A 19,088-nucleotide genomic window follows, 5' to 3' on the forward strand; every position below is an offset into this window, starting at 1 on the left:
CGCGCCGCCGCCATCCCGGGTGAGGGGCGCCCGCCCGCCGTGTCCCTCGGGGGGTCGCGCACGCAGGGCCGAGGGGCTTGCTTAAAGTACGGGAGTGTGTGTGGTCGCGGTTAATGTCTTAAGGATAAAGATTACCAGAGGGTGAGAGAGAGAGAGAGAGATCTTGTGAGGTAAGACGTTAAACGTACCTGCCGGTGTGGGGCTCAGGTGCCGTTGTGGCATTTGGCTGCCCGGCCCAGCTCTGTGGCCCGTCAGTGCAAGAATTAGATCGGCTCGTCTCACTCTTTAATCGGTCGCTGCCCGTAGGCCCCGCTTTGTGCCGGGGTTCGTGTGTATTCCAGGGATTTGGGGCTTGTCAAGCCTCTGGAATGTTTCCTTTGCAAGTTTTTGGTGAGTTTCAGTGTGGTGGCTTTGTGCGGCTCCTGCAGGGTGATGAGGGCAGCAGCAAGGGTCTGTCCCCACGCCCGACCCTCGCGATCCTGCCCACCGCTGCTCCGTGGATTAAACACTCTTTAAATGTATATTAATTATATAATTCCAGTGGCAGTGCTCGGTTCTCGGAGCCTCGCTTGCCGTACCCCACCATTAATTGGTCAGTTTCTAGCTAATTTTTAGTTCTGCCCTCAGCCAGGCTCTGCCCTGCCTGCCTTCCCACCCAGGGCTTTTTTGTGAATATATTTAGTAGTTTTGCCAAAGTTCCTCTGCCAGTGATAACCTGTAGAACACCAGCACCTGTGTCACACACGGCTGTGTATGTGAGGGCTTAGAAAATTATTTTAAAAACAAGAGTGCAAATGAAATCCCCGGGCAGTGTTCCTGCTTTGTGTCAGGCAGCTCTGGCAGGTACAGACATGCATTTTGCCTTCTCGTGTCTCTCTCAAGCACACACTTGACACGTGAGTAGGGAAGAGAAAAATTTAGAAGTGAAGTGGTCTATTTTCTCCCAAACACGTGTTGCTGTGCCAGGTTTTCTTTCTGGCCAGAGCCTTCATTTCTCACTGGGGCAGTGCTCATCTCCTGCCTGCCTCATTCCACCCTCTGTGAAATGCAGGAGCTTCCTTTGGATCTTTCCAGGAGCTGGGAACTCTGATTTCTTTGGGTTACTGGGCTTCCAGCTTGGCCCCTGTGGAGTTTAAAAGAGGAAAAGTGTCTTCTGACCTATTGCTGTGGGCAACTAAGCCCATCTGAAACCCCTGGCTCCTGCATATGAAAGGCTCAGCTGCTGCCTCAGATAAGAGATTTACAACTTCGATGAGGCAAAGAATGGGAAAAGATGAGATTATAGATCCACTGTAGCTGAGAGCCAGAGAGATAAGGTGATGTGATCAAAGAAAGCAGGAATTTAGCTGCCAACACAAGCTCCCTTGGACTGTGCCTGGTTTAAGGTGTATTTCCCATGGAGGTGTTTCTTCCATAAGTAGGGAATCCCTTGATAGTAGAGGATGCTGTGGAGATGGAATCCTTTTTGTTTTTTTCAGTGTGGGGTATTTCTGTACCCTGAACACCCCACAAAGACTGAAAACATTCATTAATCACAGGCCAGGCCAGGGTCTGATTTTCTAGTACCTGCTGAGATGAGTTTATGGCATGTCCAGGTGCATTTCAGGTATCTTTGGCAGAGTAAACAGGTAAATTCCACCCCAGGATTCCTGATTTCCAAAGGCCTTTCCTCTGCAGGTTTGGTCTGACTTGAAAGGCTCTTTAGGGTTTGTGCAAGCTCACCCTGATTTTCCACACTCCTTGCAGAAATTATGATTGTGCAACATTTTAGCAGCCATTTTCCTGCAATAGGAAGAGAATTTTTTAGACAGCATCTGCTCAGGTACTATGGGACTACAAGTGACCAGTCGTGGCACTGTTGTGGTTTTCTCTGGGCCAAAGGGGAAAATGCTTTGAAGAACAAGATTACACTTGATATGAAAACACAGCAGGGAGCAGGACCAGCCCCTGTGTGTCCTTGTGTTTGTTTTGAAAAACAAACCCAGATGAAAATGACCATATGAAAAAAAAACAGGAGGGCAAAGGGAAAAAAAATGAATCAGCTTCTTTTGTATGATCCTCCAGCAGAGTCCCACGTCCCACCCTGGTTCTGGCTCTGGTTCCTCTGGCCGGGAAGGGCTCTGGGGCACACCCAGCTTATTCCCTTTTTGAGCCCTTCCTGCATGTGTTATCTCTTGGCATTTAATTCACCAGCAGGGAAGAAAAACTCTGAAACAAAAGCGACCCTTTCCTGCCTGTTCCTTGTGTATTGTTGCACAGCTCCCCAGCCCGTGTGGGGTCATGGACACTTCTCTTCACAGCCCTGTCCTTCACAAACTGGCAAAACCTTTCCCCTTCTCCTTCCTCTTCCACCCAACCTTTCTGCCAGTGGTTTGAAAAACAGAACCTTCCTAAACAGGGGTGCAGCTCACGAACCCAAACCCTGGGAACACTGGATACTGCTGCCAGTGAGTTGTTTTCCTGGAAGTTCCTCTCCTGCCTCGTTATTCCCAGCAAGGGAATAAAACCAGGGAACCTGCCCTAAACCAGGGAACTCTCACAGATAACTGTGCTACCTCTGAATCCCAAAAAAACCCCCCGGGAGCAGGGGGTGTCTCCAATCCTTCTGCTTCTCTCTGTGGCTTTTATTTATTTCCAAGCCCTCTCAGCGAGCACGGCGGTTTTATTTCAAAGCGCACTGGCAGCTCCAGCAGCATCTCATGGTGCCAGAACATTCTTCAGTGCATCGTTCATGATGCCACATCACCGCTCTGGGAATGGTTCGTGCAGGGCGGGCGGAGCAGGAGCACAATCCCTGCAGGGTTTGTCAGTCCAGCAGAAACTCCGACCCACAGCCTCCCCGCTGTCTGAGAGAAGGGACCAGGAGAGGGATCCAAAGTGGAGCTGGGGTGCTTGGAAAAGGAGGGGTGGGAGAGCTGGCTGTGTTAGTTCCAGCATCTGGAGAGGTGCAGCTCATACCTGCACACACGTGGCTTTCTGAGCAGGACACGACACGAATGAGGGGAGTGTTTCTTCCATTGATCCACGAGGGCTTGGCAGCGTGGAGTACTAGCAAAGAGTGCTCTGACTGGGAGCTGGTAAATAAATGGGTTTGGAATTAAGCTTAATGTGCTGTCAGTAATAAAAAGAAGTGTTTTTGGAGACTGATTTTTTTTTTTACAAGGGCCTGCACAAGGGGGAATGACTCCGTGATTCTGTGATTCCTAACCTGTGCATGGGCTCCCTGAGCAGGGTGTTTGTGACAGCTCTGCCACCACAGCAACCTGAGGCCTCCTGAGCAGGTGAGAAACACTCTGCGAGGCAGGAGAACTGCACCTGGCCATGGTTTGTGTTGCCATTGCACAGCCTGAGTGCCCCTTCTACAGCTGTGGGTATTTCACTCTGCAGGCACCTACATGAGCTTCACATTTGAAGGAGAATCACAAGAGCTCAGAGTTTACATCTTTCCTTCTTTTTAATCCACGAACACAAGAGACTTTTCAGTACTTCTCCGTGTTATTTCAGCACTTCCCTGTCCCCACGGCTCCTCCCGATGCTCTGGGGTGACTCATTTCCTGTGCGGGACGAAGCAGCCATTTCCTGGCTGTGCAACACAGCAGTTTTTTCCCCTCTTAGCTGGGGTTGGAGTGCTGAAGATTAGGCTATGGTTTGATGAATCTGTGGTTTGATTAATCTGTGGTCTGATTATACCCCCTGCAACTCATCCCAGGGCTGCTGCTCTTGCCCAGAAATCACCTGGCAGCACCTGGGGCTCATGGCTGCCCCTGCTCCCCTGGGCCCAGGGTCCATGACTTGGACTCTGACATTGAATTCATCACTCTTACAGTGATCACTCCAGCCTCTAACAGAGCCATCCTTCCAGTTACTGCAAACAGGATTTTCTCTTCATTCAACCCATTTCAGCTCATAATAAACAGGATTTTTAAAAAGCACCACAAGGCAAAGCCACTGATCTCACAGCACAGATCAAATCCAGAAATTCTGATTTATCCCCTAAATGCTACCAAAGTTGCTTATTGTAATTTGAGAAATCCACATAAAACCTGTGTTTGTGTTAGACACAAGCTATCAGAAGGCTGGGTTGGTTCCTGCATTGATTCTGTGCCCATCATTCCACTTCTCCCCTCCAACCTGTGCTCCCAGTTTCCTGAGCCACTTCTTATTCCCATCCCATCCTGTGGCTAACTTGTGGACAGCTCTTGGAGCTCAGACTTGGCCTGGACATTGGAACGCCAGCCTGAGGTGTCACAGCACTTTCAAGCAGCTTTTTACTACTGGATTTTAAATTATTCTTTTAATCTTATTTGAACATTTGGACTCACCAGACCTGGAATGTTGGGGAGGAAACCCCCACACAGCAGGGATGCTGCCCTGGAGTCTGAATGGAGCACATGTGGAGGGCTGAGCCCTGAATAATTCATACCTGTAATGATTTATTCATGCCCAAAGCTGGATACCTCCCTGTGACTTTCCATTATCTCAAAGAGAAGGCGAAGGTTCCGATTCCATTCCGCTGTCCCCAGCTCGGTGCCAGCTCCTGTGCTGGACTCAGAGCAGGGGGACTCACATCTCTGCTCAACACAAACAGGCACTTTCTGCCCTTCAGTGCCACAGCTGTGGCCCCTGAGACCCAAACTGAAATGCAGGGACAGGTCTTTGCACATTTTTTAGAGAGAACAGTGGGTGAGCAAGCAGGTAAAGCTCTTTTCCACGGATACACAGGGAAAGTGAGACCCCGAGGTCACGATGGTTGCATGACAAAAGGTCACTTTCTGAGCATGGAAAGCAGACAGGCCCTGACTTGGTGATGTGACACCATGGAGCTGAGCTCACTCTCCACCAGAAACTGCAGTATTTCCCTCTGTAAAGTTAACAGATTCTGACACAGTTGATGGCACATTGCAGGATGCTTTTCTGCCCTTCAGAAACCTTGCAGGAATGCCTGGACGAAGACAGCAGCAGCTCAGGCTCATCTTTCCTGCCTCCTGTGTGCTCTCAGAAAATACCATCAGGAGAGGTTTACAGGGCCTGAGTTCCTGACCTGGGCGAGGATTCTGCAAGACATTCAAATTCCGTCTGTCTAGAAAGGCTGAAAGATGATCCCGTGTTTCAGAGAGTCTCCAGACCCCCAGGCAGCGCTGCTCCTCACTGTCTGGTGTGAAATTTCCTAATTGTTTAACCTGCAATCCTGACTTTTTTTTGTCCTTGAAATAAGGCTCTGCATCAGCATAATTAAAAATGTCAAACAGGCTTGAGAGCCTCTCCAAGTTGCTAAAAATGAATGTGAATTTCCTCCCTGCAGCCTCACTCCGTCTCTCCCTTGCTCTGGCCTCAGCTTTCCCGAGTGCCTGGTTCCAGCCCCTCAGCATAGTTTGCATTCCACTGCCAAGAATGAACATTTATTTATACAAACAACCCTTCTTCCAAGCACATCTCCCTCTATCCCAGGGCAGGGAAGTAAACGCCATTGCTCGTCTGTGCATAGCTCCAGCTCTGCATTTCCTTCTTGCTTTAGTCAGGGGTTTGTTTGCAGGGACAGATAAGTGCCCTTCTGTTGCTTCCCTGTGCCCAGCAATGGCCTGAGAAGCTCCTTCCCTTCCTTACATCCTCTTAAGGATAACTCCAATTTCCTGATCAGCCTCTCGAGGGGACTCACTGGCTCAGCAGCAATTTCCAGAGCTGGAACCTGGGGGGCTCTGCAGGACTTTGAGAGTGCTCAGCCCCCCAGATCTGCTTCTCTCCCAGCACCCCACAACCTGGTGATCCCAGTCTGAGCTGTGCTGGTGCTCCCAGCAGTGCGGGTGGAGCTCAGGGGGAAGAGGAGCACCAGCTCCCAGAGCAGCAGTGCTGCAGGGCCCAGGGGAGGCAGGTGCAGCTCATGCATTATTGCTGCAGCGTCTCCGTCGCTCACCTGCCGGGCTCCGTGATTGTTCCTGAAACCTTAGCTCTGCCCCTCTGTCCACAGGTGTCTCCTGTTGCATCTGCCTTTCAAATGGATATGGCACAGATGCCAGATGATTCCAGACAGGAGAATGTCCCAGTCTGAGCACAGGTCATTTAAATGAAAAAGGGCCCTGGCCGAGAGGCACCTGCAGAGAATCCAGGGATGCTCCCTCGGCTGTGGAGCCTGCCTGCTGCTTGCTCCCTGCTCTGAACACAGGATTTTACAGGTAGAAATTGCAGCAACATACTGTCCACGGTATAAAGGGAGGTGTGTGTATCCCCAGGGCACACAGATCACATGTGTGTGTGCCCCCACCTCAGGCACATGGATCACACAGGTGTGTGCAGCCCAGTACTGCCCATGTGTTTCTCCATGCTTGTGTTTGCAGCCCCTCATGTCTGCTGTGGTTGCCCTGGAGCTGAGTGGGACACGAGAGACTCCAAAGGCAGAAGGAACAAGAGGACAGGAGGGATTGTCCAAATCTTGCTGCCCCCCTCCCCAAATCCTGTGTTTTGGTGCCACACATGGCAGTTCAGGAGCCTCGGCTGTGCAGCTTGTTTCCACCCTGAGTCAAGAACAAAGATGTCCAAACACAGCTGGCTCAGAGGGGATGGGGACAGCCACGCTCTGTGCCCAGAGAGGATGGGGACAGCCACGCTCTGTGCCCAGAGAGGATGGGGACAGCCATGCTCTGTGCCCACCATGAGCCCCATTGTCATCCCGGCCAAGATCGACATCATTTCCCCAGGGCTGCAGCTCTATTAAACACAAAGCTTCAAATTATTTCCTACTTGGATCAAAGATGTGTTTGTTCCAGTGGCACTTAAGTTCAAAAGGCAGTGCTGGGGATGAATGAGACCTTCCCAGAGGCAGCTGCTGAGGCTCAATTGGTTTGTCAGTGCTGTAGTTATGCTGTGGGCATCTCGTGGTTGCTGGCCCGTATGTTCCTGAAGGATGTTGTGCAGTGGAACAGCTCAGAGTAGCCTTGCTCTATGGCTAAGGGGATTTTGCTTTCCTGGTGTGAAGGTTTGCTCATGCTTCAGATGGTGACCATGTTCAGGAATCTCACTTTCTGATTCCAGACTCAAAGCCAAAGCAGTTGGATCAAACTGGGTGGAAGTGTTTGAAGAGACACAACAGCTTATGTGCAGAACAGTGGAATTGGTGGTTTGATTGTAGTCTGGGGTCTGGGTGAGCAACCTGCTCCCTAAATGTACCGTCTCCTGGTCTGGATTGCACAGCAGATGCTCCCTGTGACAGACAGGAGGTGAAGGAAGCCCTCTGGAGTATGAAATGAAGCATTAAAAGAACATGAAGGCAGGAAGATGCAGAATGTGAAGTCAGGGAGAACTGAGAACACTGGCGATGCCAAAGGAACAAAAGAAACTCAATATCCTTCAGAAGTTTTAATATTTAATTGGCGAGCTCTGTGATACCAGGGCAGTGAGTGTGGCAGGCAATGACAGGATCCCATGCAAGGGCTGTCTCATGGGGCCCCAGCACCCCCAAAACACAGGCACAGGGGCTCCTTGTGGGCAGAACCATCACTTCTGTGTGCAGCTCCCTGCTCTGCACCATAGCTCTGAATTCCTGGTTTGGGGTAAAACCAGCATCACAAAAGAGACTTGCAGTGCCTGGCAGCAGGTCTGGAAGTTGGGGATGTGTCACTCCTGGCTCCCTCCTGTGCAGGGACTGCCTTCATCTTCAGCCAGAGGAGCATTTCCATGAGCTCACTCACTCTCCCTGTGGAGCTAAATTCCTCCAGAGGGGCAGTTCAGCTACATTTTCTTACTTGAAGGTCAAGGCTCAAAAAATACATGATAATACTTTATTTATTGAGAAAATACTTTGTTCCATAGTGCAAGATGACAAGTTTCTTCTGCAGCAGGTGGAAGTCAGTTCTCAGAATCCTTCCCTCAGGGACACTTTCAGCTGAGAACTCCAGATCCAAACCACCCGTTGGCTCTGGTTTCTCTGGAATCTGTTGAGTGGAGTTGCTTGGTTTGCTCCTCCTCATGCTCTGGGCAGGGTGTTACAGCTGCAGCTCTCCTGGATCCCAGGCCAAGTGTGTGTTTCTTGTCCCAAGGATCATCCAGCTGTGGGGTTTTCATCCCTAAGGCTCAGCTCTGCTCTCAAGGAGTGGGGGGCAGCAATGGGGAGCCACTCTCCAGATCCTGCTGGTCCTGGCTGCTTCCCCGGGTGGCCACTCAGAGCCCAACAAAGCCAAGGGCTCTCAGGACAGAGAGCTTTTCTCATGGCTTCCATCCCACCCCAGGGAGTGGCAGGTTGCTCTGAGTTCCCTTTCCTAACAAACACCTCTTCCCCTCTCTCCTAGGCTGCCCTGTGCCCTGGATGAGATCCTGTCCTTGGGCAGTGCTGTGCTCTGTGGGAGGCTGCCTGCCTGACCTTGGAGCAGGTAAGGGAGACAGGGGCACGTCTAAACAAGGACAGAGTAGAAAATTGAGCAGGAGCCAAGGCTCCAAAGGCGGGAGCCTCTGAGTCTCACAGATGGCATCACCAGGGAGCACAAACAAATGCCTGTGGCCAAAACCCTGGGGTGCTGCTCAGGGAGATGTTGAACTTGGGGCTCCTTTTGTGCTCCCCTTGCCAGAAACCCAGCAGGGACTGGAACAAGCCATCCCACAGCCAGGGAGCTTCCCCTCCCCTGCAAGGTACTTTGTCACAAACACTGTTACCAGCAGTGTTTTTTCCTGCCTGCGGGAGCCATTTCCCATCACATCCCAGCAAACCTCTGTAAACACCTGGGGTGCAGAAGTGAACGTGAGCTTTGCCTGGTGCTGGTGAGACTGTCCTGCACCCCAGGCTGAGTCACCTCCCAATTTCAGAGGCTTTAGACAGGGGTAGGAAGGAGCTGAGGTGTCAGTCACTAAAGATGGTTTGTATTGCAAAAGAAGTAGGTTACCATGTCCCATTGTGAACAATTACACCTAATTACAAGTCACAGACTCACCACAAATACTATTTAATAACAAATTGCTGCCACACTCCAGCCAGAGCGTGCTGGGGGAACATGTGAGCTCTGGTCTGTGGGCAGGTGGGACAGCAGGGGAGAGGGTCTGGCTCAGCTCAGGGCGGGGCAGGTGCCAGGCTCCAAAACTGGGATAAAACTTTGGCTGCAGTGTCCTGTTCCCAGCAGTGGTGTGTGGCTTTGAGTGGGATCGGATTGGCTCAGTTCAGTTTAGCAGATGGTTGACGAAACACCTCGTGTCACACGATGATTTTAGTTAAACTTTAAAAGGCTGCTCAGAAATGTAAAAAAAAACCGCAATAAACTTCCTGAGAATGAAATTAAACAGGATTTGCGCCCTCCCCTCGCCACCGCAGCTGTTCGCTTTGGCTGTTCGGTACCGATGGAGCAGCACCGACCCAGCGCGGCCGGGGGGCTCGCTTCTCCGGGCCGTGCCCCCGGTGCTGCCGTTCCCGGCGGGACCGGGGCGAGCACCGGGGGCCGAGCTCCCCCTGCCGGTACCGGGGCCCAGCGCCCTTCTCCGCTACCGGGGCCGAGCTCCCCCTGCCGGTACCGGCGGCTCGGGCCGCGGGGAGCAGGAACAAAAGGGTTCCCGTCGCACGTCGCTCCCGGGTGATTGGCAGAACCGGGAGGAGCAAGGGCGTTCGTGCAGCGGGAGGTACCGGAGCCACCCGGTGCCCGGCGCAAACCCCGAGACGGGCGGGTGAAGCAGCGATGCACGGGCATTCTCCCTTCTGCCCCCCAGCAGCTCGTGGGGACAGATCGCTGTCACACGAGCAGCGCTGGGGGGCACAATCCCCACGGCTGGGCTGTGCCGGTACCGTCCCCGTGCTCATCTGTCGCTGTTTGCACCGGGAATGGTGGGGCCAGGCCAGGCAGCTGTCCCCAGGGCGCTGGCACAGCTGTGGGTACCCCCAAACTCCACCTCGACGCTGTGACAGTGACACTGCAGCGTTTCCTGCCCAGGCCACAGATTTGGGCATCGCTGATCGCAGCTTTCCAACTTCCCCCTGGGAAATACAACGTGAGCTCCTATTAATAGAAGTTGATGGTTTCCAATGAATTTTTTCCTTCACTCAGCCTGGTTTGGTGGCTGATTCCTGTTTGGTGGCCCAGGCTTTTATTAGCATTTTTCAGAGGCCTTGGTTTAGTGCTCACAGTTGCATCCCAGGCCAGCGGCTCCGGAACGCAGCCCCTCAGGAGCAGAGATAATTGGAGCTCAGGGAAAAAGTGGTGTCCGAGTCTTTGAACAAAAAAGGGCTTGTTTAAGGAATGTGGTGCTGGAGGCCAGTGTTTGCCAGCAGGGTCTGGAGCTGGTGCCTGCAGTCAGATCCTGCCCTCCACAGACTCTCCGGGTGGGATTTTCTGGGAGCAGCTCTCAAAATGGAGGCATGGTGCCCTGTAGCAAGTACAGGATGTATCCTGGGAATTGTATTTCTGCAAGCAGGGCAGGAGGGGCTGGTGGAAGGATGTGGGGAAGCAGGAAGAGAGCTGAAGAGGTGCTCAGAAGATTCTTGTACAGGGCAGATGAGGAGGCAAACAAACAACACGGAGAACAGGAAAACCGATGTGTTAGGAAATGATGGATCCATCCCCCGGGCTCCTGCTCAGGAGGGTGGGACAAGCTCTGTGATTTCTGGCAGCCATGAGCTGCAGCTGCTCCACTCGGCTCCCGTGCTGCAGCCAGATGTGTTGGAGTGCAGCTTCAGCCCTTCCTGCCCTGACTCAGCCCCAGCAGTGCCTCCAAGCTCTGGCAATGCCCCACACGTGTTTTTGGGGGCTGTCCCAGGTCCCCTCACCTCCAGGGAGGGTTTCCCAAGGGAAGGGGGAAGGGGGCAGGAGTCAAGTTTAAGCACTGTTCTGTATCCTGTTGTTTTCCTAGCAGGATTGTTGCAGTTTCCTGCACTGTCTTATCTGGAGCAGGGAAGTCAGAGCTCTCCAATTCTCTGGCTCCGTGCGTGTCCCAGGCTCTAATCTGCAAAACAGGCGTTGGAGCCCGTGAGAGGCACCAGCCAGGGCTGCCACAGGGCAATGGGACAAGGACAGAGGGGGCAAAGGGCTTTTAGTGCCTCCAAATTAGTGTCTTTATGTAGTGCTCCTGTTTGCACAAGGCTGTGTCTGTTTTATGGGTTCAGGCCTTCAGCACGCCTGGGAGGGGGAGAGAGGAAGATCCCAGTGGTGGCAATCTCAGGTCACTCTGTGTCTGACAGACCTTACAGGAGGAGAAATCTCAGAAAGTGCTGAGTTTGCTTTCCCCCCCACCAAGGACTCAAAGGACACACATGAAGTCTTAAAACTGAAAAAAGCATTTCCGTGTTTCAGTCAGCCCAAAGTTCAGTCTCCCCTGAATGCTGGAGACTCTTGTGAAATTACCTGGCTGCATTTTCTGGAATACAGAGGTAAAATCAGCACCAAAAAAAAAAAAAAAAAAAAAACAAAAAAAACCCCAACCAAACAAAAAAAACCACAACCAAACAAAAAAAAAAAACCACAAAAAACAAAAACAAACAAAAAAAACCCCACAAAAAAACCCAAAAAACAAACCCAACCAACCAACCAACCAACAAACAAACAGAAAAAGAAAAACACAAAAAAAAAAACAAAACTTTTTTTTTTTTCCATGAGTGAGTCTGAATTTACCTAACTGTAGGTTTTAGCAGTAGACTGAATTCCCTATGGGTTAAAAAAAATTGAAATCCTTTACTGTACAGCTCTGGAATGTCCTGTTTTCCTGCAGAAAGGTGTGGGTCCTGTACACAGTGTCCATTATCAGATGGGAGCCTCTCCTGGAAAGAGGATTAACCCACAACATCACTCCCAGCCACACAGACACTGAATCAGGCACAAGGCTCCAAAACAAACCTCAGCTCCAAACTCTAAGCCCAGACCCTTCTCCACAGGGATCCCAGGGTTGCTGGAAGCAGGGAAAAACTGTGGCAAAGATCAAGATGGATTTTTATTATTCAAAGGGAAAAACACCTATGCCAGTTCAGCCTTTGGGGGGAAGGACAGTGGTCATTTTCCTCACTCGGCTGTGCCTGTGAATCCAGAGTGATTCCACTTGCCATTCCTTTGAGGGAATCTCAGCTGCTGGAAGTCTGAGGACCACAGACTGAGGGGGTCTGTAGCTGGGAACTAAACAGCAAGAGAAGAAAAAAAAGGCTTTTCTTTCAAAGAGATCAGGAAGAGGAAGACATGTGCCTGGAGATAAGGGAAGATAAAAGCATTCCATTTGCAGAGCCTGTGATAGGGATCAAGATGTTCATCTGCCAAGTCAGTGATTTTGTGGCCCTATGACCACGCGCAGCTTCCGTTCCTATTACCTTTTCCCACACTGACTGAAGGCACCAGATTGTTGGCATGGAAGTTCCTCTGAGTCTGTCGGAATGGCTCAGCCCTTTTGGGGAATTGCACAGGCTGAACTTGAAGATAAAACTCTCTTTGACTTCAGGAGGGAAAATGTTTATTCCCCAAGTTCAGCTTGTCGGGGCTCAGCGGGAGCAGGCAGTGAACTCCCTGGCCTGGGGGGTGGGAACAGGCCAAACACCTCTGGGGAGAAGTTTGGGCAGAGCCCTGAGGGGTCAGGGCAGCTGAAATGGCCACTGCAGGTGACTCCCTGCCCTGTTTGCTGGGGTTCATCAGGAGTGAGCTCACGGGAACAGCAGATCCCATACAAGGCCTTGATTAACATCAGGAGCTCAGATTGCATTTGCTGCTTCCAAAAAGGCTTTTATTGTCTGATTTTTTGTTAAAGCAGCAGCGGATTTCAGTAAAACATTCTTAGTAAATCCCGCCTTTGCACATTCCACATGCTGGCACGTGCAACAGCCAAGCATTTGGGCTAAAATTATCTGTGCTATCATTAGGAAGGAACATATGGATTGATGGAGCCTAAGTGCAGAAAGGAGCTGTGTGCTGTGCTGCAGGCTCACCCCAAAGAGAGCAGTTCCTGAACCTCCTGGTCAGCTGGCACTTGTGAGAGGTGTGACCTGTTCTCTTTGGACAGGAGAGCCAGTGTGTTGGGCTGATGGGCACCAAAGGCACTGGGCCCTGAGGGCACTGGGCACAGCACTGCCCCAGGACCAGCACTCACAGCCCTTCCTGCCCCTCAGGCAGCCTTCACCCTCACCCTCTGACTCCTGAAATAAATCCCTGTGGACAAGCACCGTGTTCAGGGATTGCAGAGCAGCCCTGCAGCTGTCAGCTGGGATGGGCTTCTCCTGTGCTGCCCAGCTCTCTGGGAGAGCAGGAGCCCCGGGGCTGCAGCTCCTGTGCCTGCTCAGGCGTGCTCAGGCGTGCTCAGGCGTGCTCAGGTGTGTCCAGGTGTGCTCAGGTGTGCTCTCAGCAGTGTGCACTCACAGACTGCCAGCCAGGGCCTGTTCCCCCCAAGAGCTGAGCACTGTGAAGCCAGAACTGCTCTAAAAGAACTGCTCAAAGAACCACTTTTGACAAGGTTCCTGCGTCCAGCATTTCCAGCCTTGCCTCTTTTACCACCATTGATTGCAAAGCTTTTAATTAATGATGGGCTGAGATGGGAGTGTGTGGTGTCAGCGATGGCTCCTGGGCTGCCGTGGTGCTGAGGGCACGTTGTGTGTTCCCTGTGACACAGAAACAGGGATGACTTCCAGGCTGCTGCGTGGAGCCTTCCAAACAGATGGGAGAGTTTCAGATTTAGTCTCTAATACAAATACAAGTTGCATGTGCAAGTCGTTCAGTTGGGAAATTGCCTCTTGTTACTGTTTGCAAAGTCAGAGAATGTCAGGCTCAACCAGCCTCACCATTCCTTGATCTCTCTCTGCAGTTCTGCACTTGGAAACACAGAGCTTGCCAACCCCAGAGTGCTGAAGGAATGGCTTGCAGAGTTCAGTTTGTAAAATTCTATTCTCAGTGTTTATATTTAGTTTCCGTTTTGTTGGTGTTGCAGAGGCTGATCCTGCAAATATTTACCCCAGGCAGGTTTTGTGTGTAGAGTTCTGGGAGTGCAGTGGGAGCTCAGCCCAGGGAGGGCACAGGCCTGCAGTGGGCTGAGCATGGAGAAATTCAGTTGCATCTTCTGGTCAGGGTTTTGTATATATACATATACACTTCTCCATGTATATAGCACACACATGTGATGATCCTTTCAGGTTCTGAGAGAGAAAGGCCATTCAAAGCAGCACTTACTGATCCCCACCTGAGAGAAGGCTCAGTGAGACAGAAAGCAGCAGCATGGTGAGTGTTCTGTTATGGCATAAATGATAGCAGAGACAAGAAAGAAAGAACAAATTGATTTTTAAAAGGAGCCCTGAGATGAGATTGCCAGTCTACAATTATTGCACTGTTGGGGAGGGACAGAAACAGCCCCAGGACTGCTCTTGTCTGCACATCCTCTCACTCACGTCCTCTCCAACACCTTTACAGAGCGAGAGCACCAGTGACAGAGGGTGCAGCAGTACCAGTTCCCTTCAAGTGGATCTCTCCAACCTTGTGATCTGGGCACACACTCATGGGACCATATGCAGCCAGATCCCAGCCCTGGAATTTATTCAGAACACAGATCACTGGAACAATGACAACGCTGTGCTGTGGATGTGCAAAGCTGGGCATGCCTATCACTGGCACTGTGGCAAGTCACAAAACAGAGGGGAAGAAGTGACTGAGGCTGTAGGAGACAGAAAGAGGCTCTTGACTTCTGAGTCTTCGGCAAGAGAATCCAGCTTTGAGGAAAAGAAGCTCAAGCTGACCCCATCATCTTTTGAGATGAATCAAGAAGATTCTGGGAGCACAGGGTCAAGTGGCAGATCCCAAGGGGTCACTGAGCAGAAGGCTGACATCGCCTACACAAGGAATAACGAGCCCAAAGGCAGTCAAAATACCAGGAAACCCAAAACATCATTCTCTGAAGCAGAGCAGCACTTCTCCATGTCTGGTAGTATACTCCAGACTGGCAAACAGGATGTGGAGTCCAAAAGTGACAAAGAACTACAGATCATCATCTCTGATGAAGAGCAGTGTGAGGCAGATGAAGACAACCAAGGAGACAGAATCAGCCAGGATAATGTGTCAGAGCCATCTGCTAAGGAGTTGCAGATGCAGCACTGCCAGAAGATGGCATTGCCCCAGCCAGCAGCCTCCCAGAAAGCTGCCTTTGCCCCCACAGCAAAGCCACCCCTAGCCCGTGCCTACATTCTGCAGGCTCCTGTCAGCAACTCAGAGGACGTGAGCGGGAACATAATAAGGTTGGCTTCTTCCACTCCTGCAGGGCCCAAAGCTGAAACTTCCAGAGCAAGGAGCCTCCTGGGGTCAGCAGCAGCACCAAAGGTATGTTTAAAACGCCTTCCTGTCCCCAGCACTGAAGCCAAGGCTCAGCTTGAATCACAGCCCTCAGTGGTGTTCTTTGAGCTCCAAGCCACTGCTGCTGTTCGGCAACATCTCCATCTGAGCCCTGCAGAGTGTGGCACACCAGGAACGGGCTCCGGTGGGGATGGTGCTGAGAACGTGGGTGAGGACAGCGAGACATCAGGATCCAGGCAGACACCTTGTTCTTCAGCCTTCCAGAGTCCAGAGAGCCATCCACCTGCAGCCTCAAATGGAGGTAAGACAGTGTGGAGTTCTGTGCCTGCAGGGGTGTGGGGGTGTTCCATTAATCACTTTCCCAAAATATCCAAGGAGGGCGAGTTCACATCACTGCCAGGATCTGTACTGCAGCATCTAAGTAAATCTCTTGGATTTGGGGCACTGCTGTTTCTGCTCGAGGGGACTACAAAGCTCCCTGCCTAGAGGAATTGGTACTTCTGTAGGGAATGCCCTTCTCTGGGGTACCCAGAGGTGTTCTTGGCTGTGCCCCAGCCCCAACATCCCAGTTTGAATACTTTGGTCTTCCATTTTACCCAGTGCCCACACACAGTATGTTGGCCGTACTTGACAGAGTCCCTGTGGGAAACTGGAGCTAGAGCAGGGAACTCAGGTCTCCAGAGAAAGAAACAAGAGGAAGTAATGCAGAGAAATTGTGGCCAAAGCTCTGGCTGCACCAAGGCCAGTGGCAACAGAGTGTCAGTCCTGCACAGGAAATGCAGGACTCCAAACATTGCTTTAGTCCTTGCAGGAATAAAGGTTTTCCCGTGTGCTATCCTGCAGCACAGGGGCCTGGGAATGGCCTTGTGAAGGGCTGAGGTTGCTGAGGCAGCATTTGGGGTCTGCCTGGGATGTGCTTACAGCACCAGTGCTGGTCCTGAAAAGGCTTAGGGGTTGTTGTTCCTTGTGGAGCCCTAACCACATAAAATGCCACGGTTGGGGTTTGGGAGCAGTATTTTACTATTTTCATAACTGACATCATGTGTCATGTGAAGAGACTGGGAATTCCTCTGGGAATGTCTGTAGTAGCTGTTTCTGCCAAGGTAACTGGCTCATGGCTCAGAGGAGGCCTCAGCATTATTGATTCATGAGCTGTTCCTCTCTGCACCTGGAGCAGCCAGTACAAAACAGGCCAAAACCCCAAACCAGTGGGACAGCCATCAGTCTGTCAGGATGACAACTAAGCCTGTAAAGAACCTGGTGCAAAAAGGGTTCTAGGTGTTGGCTCGTGAGCCCTTTTCCATCACCCCATCCTCAGCCCTGGACGAGTCACAGGCGAGCAGATGGAGCTTTCCAGCAATCCAAAGAATTCATTTCTCATGCTACATCGAGCTAGGTAGATGTGGTATTGCCATGGCAACTTGAGAGAGAGCCCAACTGGAATCCTGGCAATCCTTTAAACAAAATCATACAACACTTCTACTCACCTGTTTGTTCTCCCTCTCCATCCACCCCAACCTTTGGTTCATGCTGGTATTTCACAGTGAAAGGGAAATTTCCCTGTATGGCAGTGAGCAGGGCCAGCTGCCAAGGGAGAGGGAGCACGAAGGAGCCCGACTTGCCCTGGAGAGCTGGGCACTGTTGGGTTGTTCTGTCTTGTGGAGAACACAAATATGACCCACAGTTCTAGGGGAAGGGGTTTGGGAGAGTCCTCCCCTCTCTGAATGGCTTCCAGAAAGCAGATAGACACTATCCTGTATCTCCTTGTGTTTTACTGATCCTTGTAGATTCTTCCTGTCCACAAAGCTGTGTCTTGTCTTTTAGATGTGCTGAAGAAGCAGGAGAAAAAAAAAACCTATACCACTGGAGACATTAGAATGTTTGAAGGGTGGCTGAAGTCGCACCACCCCTCCGAGACACGCAAGATCCACATGCTGCCACCTGCAGACCTTGACCACTACCTGGTCTCGTTCTTCAGCTCTGCCAAGAAACAGAATGGCAAGGATTTTTCTGCAAATTCCTTAAGTTTTTTGCGGTGCAACATCAACCGGTACCTCCAGGACCACAACTACCAGTACAGCATGTTGAGAGGGCCAGAGTTCAAGGCCTCTCAGGAAGCCTATAAATTAAAGCATTGGTACCTGTTTCAAAAGAAGGAGGAAGGCTGGAATGTTGTGGAGAACCTGACAGATGAAGATGTGGAAAACCTTCACAAGAAGGGAATTTTAAACAAGACAGACCCTCATGGCTTGCTGCACCTCATGTTCATCAACCTCATTAGGGGGTTTGGGGCAAGCACCCACCACCAGGCCCACCAGCTCTGCTGGGGACAGGTGGTGCTGAGGAAGACCAAAGGAGAGGTGGAGTACTTGGAGTGGAAGGATGATCTGAGCCCTGGGGAAGATGAAGGGGAGCTAAGCCTACAGCTCTTTGCCAAGCCCGAGGATCCAGAGAACTGCCCTGTGGCCAGCTACAAGGAGTATGCCAGGAAGAGGCCAGCAGACATGCTGGAAGACAACCACCCTCTTTACCTGTCTCCCAAGTCACTGTACTCTGTCTGGGACAAGGTGTGGTACAGCAAGAAGACACTGTCAAAAGCCAGAATTGATAAGATCTTGAAAGTTATTACCCAGGAAGTCAGAGAAGCAGTAAAGAAGACCAGGACATAGGGGTGTCCCTTCACCTTTGCCTCTTCAACCACTCCAAGGCTGCTCTGAAACACAATCCTACTGCAATGTTTGGTGTAGGTTGGGAACAAACGTCCTTCTGCTGGGCTTCACCTTGGCACTGAAGGTACCTACAGATCTGCAGCGCCTTGGCTTTCAGGGAAGTTCCTTTGTTGTTGTTTCTGTTACTGGAATTGATAATTCAATGAGTTAATGAGAGTCTTCAGTTTCACATTTGCCAAACAAGTTAATGTTCTACCACACAGTCAATGCTGTTAGAAACCATCACTGCTGATACAGAGAGGGCTTGGGGGTGGCAGAGCCTGGCCAGGAGCATCAGCTGCACCCACATTTTGAGGTTGTCACCCCACACAGCTCAGCCTGTGAAGGATGAGCGACAGGAGAGTGATGACACTGCCAGGCCCAACCTCGCAGAAACGCTTCTGACAAGGCTCAGGTCATTCCCCTTAGGGAAAGATTTGTAGATTGAAGAAGTTGTGGCTGTTTTAAGAAGTTATTTAAAGTGTCTGACAATGTTGAAAGGTTTTATGGTAAGTGGTTTCCCTGGAGTGCAAAACACAACTCCACAAAGGCACTGGGAGGTGTGCTCAGCTCTGCTCAGCTGCCCCAGTGCTGTTACAGCTCAGTCAGGTTTTTGGTTGCATTGTTGGCAGAGCCAAATAAAAGAACCTTTAATTCAGTCCTGTCTGTCTGTGTCTGAACAGGAGGTGATGCTTTCCTGGAACACTGGTGTGTTCCCTGTTGTGCTCAGTCTCCCCTGCTCCCAGACTGGTGGCACAGAGCTTTGGGCCCTTTGAAGCCCTGGGAGCCATTCCCGTGGTGTCCAGCAAAGCCTTGGGGGCCAAGCTCTTTGCCCCAGTTGGTCCCATTCAGCCAACTGAACATCAAGAAGTAACTTAAGGACGTTTTTAGAGACATCAAACCAGACAAACCCCTCGGGTGCTGGAGAGATCTGCCGGCTCCTCTTGTGCTTTGGAGCACCGGTGGCATCACCGTGACACCCGGACTGAGAGCTGTCCCCCGGGTCCTGGTGACCCGGCTGCAGCCACACCTCTGCTCCCCACTTCCCTCAGCCCCCAGACCCCCAGACCACCCCGGCTCGGGCTCCTTCCTGCCCATTGCTGTTCGGTTCGGCCCACGCCCGAGGCTGGGGAACGAGCGGGTTGCCTCCTGTGCCAGCTGTGACCTGTCACAG

The 19,088-nt window shown here is 51.5% G+C and overlaps 1 protein-coding gene across 2 annotated transcripts; it reads left to right on the forward strand.

The window, feature by feature from the left end:
- Nucleotides 1–3: 3 nt before the first annotated feature.
- Nucleotides 4–18,572, forward strand: LOC135284557 (uncharacterized protein KIAA1958 homolog). 2 transcript variants are annotated; one of them, XM_064396130.1, is made up of 5 exons: nucleotides 5–170; nucleotides 8,280–8,360; nucleotides 14,060–14,144; nucleotides 14,334–15,507; nucleotides 17,031–18,572. In XM_064396130.1, the coding sequence occupies exons 3-5, from the start codon at nucleotides 14,142–14,144 to the stop codon at nucleotides 17,873–17,875; spliced, it is 2,022 nt and encodes a 673-aa protein (XP_064252200.1). In that variant the 5' UTR covers nucleotides 5–170; nucleotides 8,280–8,360; nucleotides 14,060–14,141; the 3' UTR covers nucleotides 17,876–18,572. The 2 variants fall into 2 exon arrangements, with proteins under 2 accessions (XP_064252201.1, XP_064252200.1); XM_064396131.1 differs by lacking the exon at nucleotides 14,060–14,144 and having other exon boundaries at nucleotides 4–170.
- Nucleotides 18,573–19,088: the final 516 nt, after the last annotated feature.

This window comes from Passer domesticus, chromosome 21, assembly GCF_036417665.1.
Source record: "Passer domesticus isolate bPasDom1 chromosome 21, bPasDom1.hap1, whole genome shotgun sequence".
Classification (NCBI taxonomy): domain Eukaryota; kingdom Metazoa; phylum Chordata; class Aves; order Passeriformes; family Passeridae; genus Passer; species Passer domesticus.

Coding starts and splice junctions, on each gene's coding strand:
- LOC135284557 (XM_064396130.1), top strand. Junction 15,508..17,030: donor ACCTGCAGCCTCAAATGGAG/GTAAGACAGTGT, acceptor CTTGTCTTTTAG/ATGTGCTGAAGAAGCAGGAG.